This window comes from Cicer arietinum, chromosome 6, assembly GCF_000331145.2.
Source record: "Cicer arietinum cultivar CDC Frontier isolate Library 1 chromosome 6, Cicar.CDCFrontier_v2.0, whole genome shotgun sequence".
Taxonomy (NCBI): Eukaryota; Viridiplantae; Streptophyta; class Magnoliopsida; order Fabales; family Fabaceae; genus Cicer; species Cicer arietinum.
In genome coordinates, this window is record NC_021165.2 from 3,629,779 (window position 1) to 3,636,385 (window position 6,607).

Consider the following 6,607-nt stretch of genomic DNA (forward strand, 5'->3'; position numbering starts at 1 on the left):
TAGCGACGTGTTCAGGGAAATTTTGTTTTCATCTGATTCGCTCCAGTCACCTAACTCCTGCTAGTCTTAGTCTAGTACCACAAGCTTCTTTTGAATCTGGATTCCTTACACTTTTTTTCAAAAATTAAATAATTTGAGGATCAATATTATGTACACTTTTTAGTTTGACAAATTTTAACATCAACTATAGTTTTCTGCGAATTAATTTTAAAAAAAGTTTAAAATTTTAACAATAACAGATATTATCTCATTGAAGTAGACTTTAATGATGATTTATATTTTTATGATTGATATAATAATTTAAATGTTGTCGATTTTATTATAATAAAAAAAAATATTTATTGCGTATTTATTTATTTTTGTGTGTCAATTTTTGTTAGAATTTTTGATGATTTTTTATTATTAGTCTACAATAAACCACTTATAAAAATGATATTCCAAAAAACTCACGGGATAGTATGTACTTATAGTATAATTTCTTTTAGTTTTTACGCAATCATCAAATTAAATTTATTTTTGGTGAGATATTTCTAAAAATAATATGCTACCTGTAATTTATTTTTATTTTTATAAGAGACAATTAAATCTACAAAAATTAATATATTTAATATATATTATAAATTACATACACCACCTTTTATTGAATTAATAATTTTGAAGAAAAAGAACCAGGGAGAGTAAAATATATCAAAATAACATTGTTAATATACTGTCTAAGAAGGTTTTACAAAAGTGTAATTATTTGGTAAACATTTTGAGATGAAAATAAAAACAGTAAACATACTTAAAATGTTGAAGAACAATCATTCAGTGAGGAACAATTATTAGTGAACATCCAAGGCCCAAGCTACTATGAGGACCCTATATTTTCCCATTAGAAGCCATGATGTCCATGTTTCAAAGAAAGGACATTAAAAACAAATAGGATAGCTAAAATTGGTACACAAATAATTGAGTACACAGTAGAAAAATAGAACAATGAAATAGAAAGAAATTATAAATATAAAAAAGATGAAGGCTAGAATGCAGTGAGCAGCATAGGTAGGATGTTGGGAGAGGAAAACGAACAATGTTGATTCATCAAAAAGTTATCTTTTATTGTTCCAGCTTTAATTTATAAAGTAACATAGATATTTGGAAAAATACAATAAAAAGCCATGTCTATAATTTTACAAGTTATCGATCCAACCATGTATCTTTTTACAAGAAGTATTAACAACACACATTTTAATATAATTTTTAATTGGATAAAATTTAAATAAGTACTACTAAATTACATGGATTTCATTTTAAATTTAGTGATAGTTATGTGAATTTTAATCAATAAAATATAAATATAATAAAAAATACATATTAAAAAATATATTATTAATATTATTTATACACACAAATAATTCAATAATACTAATTGTAAAAGAGTGTATTGAAAAAAATAAAAATCACACATTTAAAAAAGATTGTTTTTTTTAATCTATTTTGGATGTGTAATGTGTGATTTGTATTTTTTTGAATAGAGTATTTGACATTGAAAATAGATGAAAGTTAATAAAGTGGGACATTTATGACATTCCAAGTTACAACTCGGTTGGAAAAAAGATGAATTGTTATACTATAGTAGCAATTAGCAACTGAGAAAATAGAATGAATGAATAGAGTAATTGCAGAAAGCAAAAGATGTTGATTGATATGTTACAAGAAGGGAAGAAGATGATGATGGTGTTAGTATAAATTAGGAATGCATTCACAAGTGTGTCAGATATTTTAAGACACTGAGGACTGAGGTATCTATCTTTTTAAGGACACATCGCTCATAAGGACAGATGAACATACATACATTTTTTCATTGTGGGGCTCTTCTCTTCTCTACTTTTTTCTGAGAGTTCAATGGACAATTTTGGGAGTTTCACTTTCCACTCTTTTTCCTTTTTCAACTTTTGAACTCTTTTTCCTTTCAAGAATTTTATTCTACCAAGGTGGGTTTTTTATTACTTATCACACCACCCCTTCTTTCTAGGGGTGCATATTTTTTTTACTACAAAAATATTCTATTTGTTTAATAGTAACATGGTTAGTTACTTTCTTTGTTCATGTGAATGTCACAATCTTTCATTTTATATATTTCATTATTTTAATGTTGTTTGATTTTGCTTTCCATGCCTTCACCCATGTTCCAGTTTTCAGAGGTGTGTTTTTGTCATGTAATGTAGATTTTCACGAGGCATTTTATTTATCTATGGTCTTAAATAAACTGTGACTTGTTTTTGTTTTGTTTTGTTTTGTATTGTAGGTTTTCACTTCAACTTGCAATAGTATTCCAAGAAATCAAAGATTGCAACCAATGGGAAGAGCCACAAGGTGGTTGAAGAGTTTGTTTGGGATAAAGAGAGACAAAGAACACAAAAATAATTCAAGCACAAAATGGACTCCACCTCCTCCTCCTCATGCTTTTTCAGAGAGAGATTCAAGAGGATTGTGTCATAATCCAGCTACTATACCCCCTAACATTTCACCTGCTGAAGCTGCTTGGGTTCAATCCTTCTACTCAGAAACTGAGAAGGAGCAGAACAAGCATGCCATTGCCGTTGCAGCTGCCACGGCAGCAGCAGCAGATGCTGCCGTGGCTGCTGCTCAAGCTGCTGTGGCTGTTGTTAGGTTAACCAGCCACGGCAGAGACAGCATGTTTGGTGGTGGACACCAGAGATTTGCTGCTGTCAAGATTCAAACCATATTTCGGGGTTACTTGGTAATGAAATACAATATTGATGCTTTAATCTACCTTCTTGATGTTTCTATTATTATAATAATTATTTTGTTGTGGCAATGTGGATTATTATGACATTTGAAATTGGTTTCTATAATAGGCAAGGAAAGCACTAAGAGCCTTAAAGGGATTGGTAAAGTTACAAGCACTTGTGAGAGGGTACTTAGTAAGGAAGCAAGCAACAGCAACACTACACAGTATGCAAGCTCTAATTAGAGCTCAAGCAACAGTAAGGTCTCATAAATCTCGTGGACTCATCAACACAAAGAATGAAACACATAGATCTCAAACACAAGCAAGAAGATCCACGGTACACTACTACAGATCTCATATTCTCTAGTATCACTTGAATAGTGTTTTGTTTGCACTTTGCATTTGTAATTGTAATTGTTTGTATAAAATGTTTTGCAGGAAAGGTACAATGAGAGTAATAGGAGTGAATACACAGCATCAATTCCAATCCACAGTAGAAGACTATCATCTTCATTTGACGCTACAATGAACAACACAAACAGTTATGAAATTGAGAGTCCAAAAATAGTAGAAGTTGATACTGGAAGACCAAAATCAAGGTCTAGAAGAAGCAACACATCAATTTCAGATTTTGGAGATGACCCATCATTTCAAACACTATCATCTCCTCTTCCAATCACTCCATCTCAATTATTCATTCCAAATCAAAGAAATTTCAACGAATCAGATTGGGGAATAACAGGTGAAGAATACAAATTTTCAACAGCACAAAGCACACCACGTTTCAAAAACTCTTGCACTTGTGGTTTTATTGCACCTTCAACACCTAAAACAATTTGTGGAGACAATTTTTACATTGGTGAATATGGTGATTTTCCTAATTACATGGCTAATACACAGTCTTTTAAGGCTAAGTTAAGGTCTCATAGTGCTCCAAAGCAAAGACCAGAACCAAAAAAGAGGGTTTCACTGAATGAAATGATGGAATCTAGAAGTAGTTTGAGTGGTGTTAGAATGCAGAGATCTTGTTCACAGATTCAAGAAGCTGTTAATTTTAAGAATGCTGTTATGAGGAAACTAGATAGGTCCACTGATTTTGATGGAAATTTTTCCAATCAGAGGAAGTGGTGATTTGTTAAGAAGCATTTATGAGAGAGCTAGTTTTCTTATTGTTTAAGTATTTATTACTATCACATTGTTTTGAATAGGAAAATAGATTAGCTCTCTAATTTGCAGACATATAGTGGGTAGGAAACAGGGAACTTTATCTTCCTACATTTTCAGCGCAAGAGTAATTAATTATCTTGAATTTGTTTTTTATAATTTGTTTAGTATAGTTTCACTTTTTTGTATCTAATTGAAAGAGAGGAGATGAAATTGTGTGAAAGAATGGTAGTAGAAAAACATGACCCAAACTAATTCTATATGTTCTGTTATTGAAAAGAAAACATTCTATTTTACCCCTATTTTGAGAGGTGTAAATTAAAGCTTAATTATATTTGAGGTGAAAGAAAATGTGTACTATGTACCTCAAAAAAGTGAAGCAACAGCATTAATATATGAGGAAATAAAAGGCATATTAAATAGTTTTCCAACAATTTTGAATCACAGGCAATCAGAAATTGTTGATGAGTTGAAGTTAGTATTAAAATCCCAAGTAATTGCAAGAAAGAATGATTGAGAAATCGGTTTTCATTGAATGATGTGGGGGAATCTTTAATGTCAGGGAACACAGTTTATGTCTTCCTGCTGCATCACGTACTATGATTTGACATTTGCTGTTATGTATGTGTGTCTACACTCATTTTTAACTTTCTAAATTCTGCTTTTTTTTCTTTAACACTTCGCTTAAACCTTCATTTACAAAAGTTAAATCAATTTTAATTTAGATAACAATGCTAGCGTGTTGCTGGCTGCAAACTTGTTAACATTGTCATTGGGGAAATGCAAATGCAAATGCAAATGCATTGTGGCAACAATATTGAATGTGTATCAATATATCCATTTATTATCATCCCGTTTGATCAAAGACTCATTCAAAAATTTAGAGCAGTGGAAACATTATATATCTTTTGTAACTATTATCATATGTTATATTATAGTTTATGAATTAAGAATAAAAGAAATATACTTAAAATTATGACGTGTTAAATTGAATAATTATAATAGAATGATAGTCTAAAACTATTTTATAAATCTCTTTTGTTAGTCAAATTAATTAATTAAAGACATTTAAAAACAAAATGACTAATAAAAAAATGTTTAGTAAATCTAACACATCTAAAAATTATCATAATAACACTCACGTATTTATTTAAAAAATAATTAAAATATAGTGAAAATTACAATCTATAATATATATTTTTTATAATATAGATTTTTTTTATGCTATTAAATACTAAAAATATTTAAGTGTAGACCATTGCCTACACTCCTACACTTAGCCTTAAATAGGTTGGTCCTTGCCTTTAATCACTTTCGTATCCGACTATTATTCTCTCACGTTTAACTTACTCATTATATATGCATTCCTACCTTGGGTGTGATTAGAAACTTTGTGCTTACCATATTATATAGTTTATCCGATAACAAACTAAATTAAAATTTTTAAGAACACAAAAAAACCTCTCTCCTATATAAGATTCCGGATGTGTGTGAAAAAATCAAATTAAGTTTTTTAAAATGTACCAACCTCATCTCATCAGATTCTAAACATGTTCTAGAAAATACAATTTGATATTTCTATAGAACATTTACAAAAATCATAATTCTATTCATGCAATTTTGATAAATATTTTTTCCATTTATTATGATGGAAGGTAATTTGGGTAATTTATGGAGAGGATAGGGGTAAATTATTCCAATTGTTGTTGAGAGATTATGAGGTGCCTCACCTTAATGGGCCGAGCCCTATCGCTTTCAGGTCTCACATTCCCTCAGCTTGATCCCACCAGAGAGATCCAACATGTCTAGCCCAAAACAATTTAAAAAACAAAAGATACAAAACACAAGAAGTAAAAAAAGTTTATTACATGCATTTTATGATTCTTATTGGTGAAAAATATTTTGAAGGTTCGTTTGCTTTTTTTTTTTTCATTGCCTCCCAGACCTACGTGATGGAAAATTTTAAACAAATTTAAATGCTGTAAATTTGTTCGTAGATTTATAATTTTTTAATTATAATAACTTTGAATTATATTATTTTTAAAAATAAATAAATAATGCAATAGGATATGAGTTTAGTCATTGGGCCCATGGTGTACTCTTCTTGCATAGATTTTAAGTTACAACAAAAAATTTCTACTAATTCTGATTCTGTTGATGAAATTTTGTATCTAAGGCTAGGAGTCAATATGTCATATTCTTTTAATTATTAAAAAAAATAATTTTGAAGATTTTGATTGCGTTTGTTTATGTATTTTTAAAACTATTGGAAGCTTAAAATAAGATTTTTCTGACAAACAAACACAAGTTAGCATGTTTCTATTACTTAACTATGCTTGTTTTTATAATTTTAGTTAAAAGCTCTAAAACTAATTATTAATTTTAGAAAAGCTAATTTTCGTAGAAAGATCTACTAATGTTCTCCCACAAAATTCTCAGTATTTTTTCTGATTCTAGAATCTAATAATTAAAAAAAAATCAATTTAATAATAAAAAATGAATTTATAATGTTATCAAAAACTTAAATTTTATAGTATATTTTTTACACGTTTTAAAGGTGAATGAATAATCATCTAATTTTAGACTTCTTGAAATGGCAAATATGCAACCTGTGGTACCTTTAGGCAAATAGTATATGGACCCATTTCCTCTCTTTTTAATTTGAAGGAAATGGGAAATTTGAAGTCGACAAGTTTGTACTAGATATCT

The 6,607-nt window shown here is 29.2% G+C and overlaps 1 protein-coding gene across 4 annotated transcripts; it reads left to right on the forward strand.

Annotated features, from left to right (window-relative positions):
- The first annotated feature begins 1,575 nt into the window (after nucleotides 1–1,575).
- On the forward strand, nucleotides 1,576–4,057 carry LOC101513942 (protein IQ-domain 26). 4 transcript variants are annotated; one of them, XM_004503437.4, is made up of 4 exons: nucleotides 1,576–1,781; nucleotides 2,288–2,743; nucleotides 2,862–3,071; nucleotides 3,173–4,057. In XM_004503437.4, exons 2-4 carry the CDS (start codon nucleotides 2,339–2,341, stop codon nucleotides 3,863–3,865), a joined length of 1,308 nt encoding a protein of 435 aa, XP_004503494.1. In that variant the 5' UTR covers nucleotides 1,576–1,781; nucleotides 2,288–2,338; the 3' UTR covers nucleotides 3,866–4,057. The 4 variants fall into 4 exon arrangements, with proteins under 4 accessions (XP_004503494.1, XP_004503495.1, XP_004503492.1 ...); XM_004503438.4 differs by lacking the exon at nucleotides 1,576–1,781 and adding an exon at nucleotides 1,820–1,973; XM_004503435.4 differs by lacking the exon at nucleotides 1,576–1,781 and adding an exon at nucleotides 2,049–2,183.
- The last annotated feature ends 2,550 nt before the right edge of the window (nucleotides 4,058–6,607 follow it).

Excerpts from the sequence above, each read along its gene's own strand:
- LOC101513942 (XM_004503435.4), top strand. The coding sequence starts at position 2,154 with ATGCCTTCACCCATGTTCCAGTTTTCAGAG. Across the intron at positions 2,184-2,287 it reads CCATGTTCCAGTTTTCAGAG|GTTTTCACTTCAACTTGCAA; the intron begins GTGTGTTTTTGT and ends TTTGTATTGTAG. Across the intron at positions 2,744-2,861 it reads CCATATTTCGGGGTTACTTG|GCAAGGAAAGCACTAAGAGC; the intron begins GTAATGAAATAC and ends TTTCTATAATAG.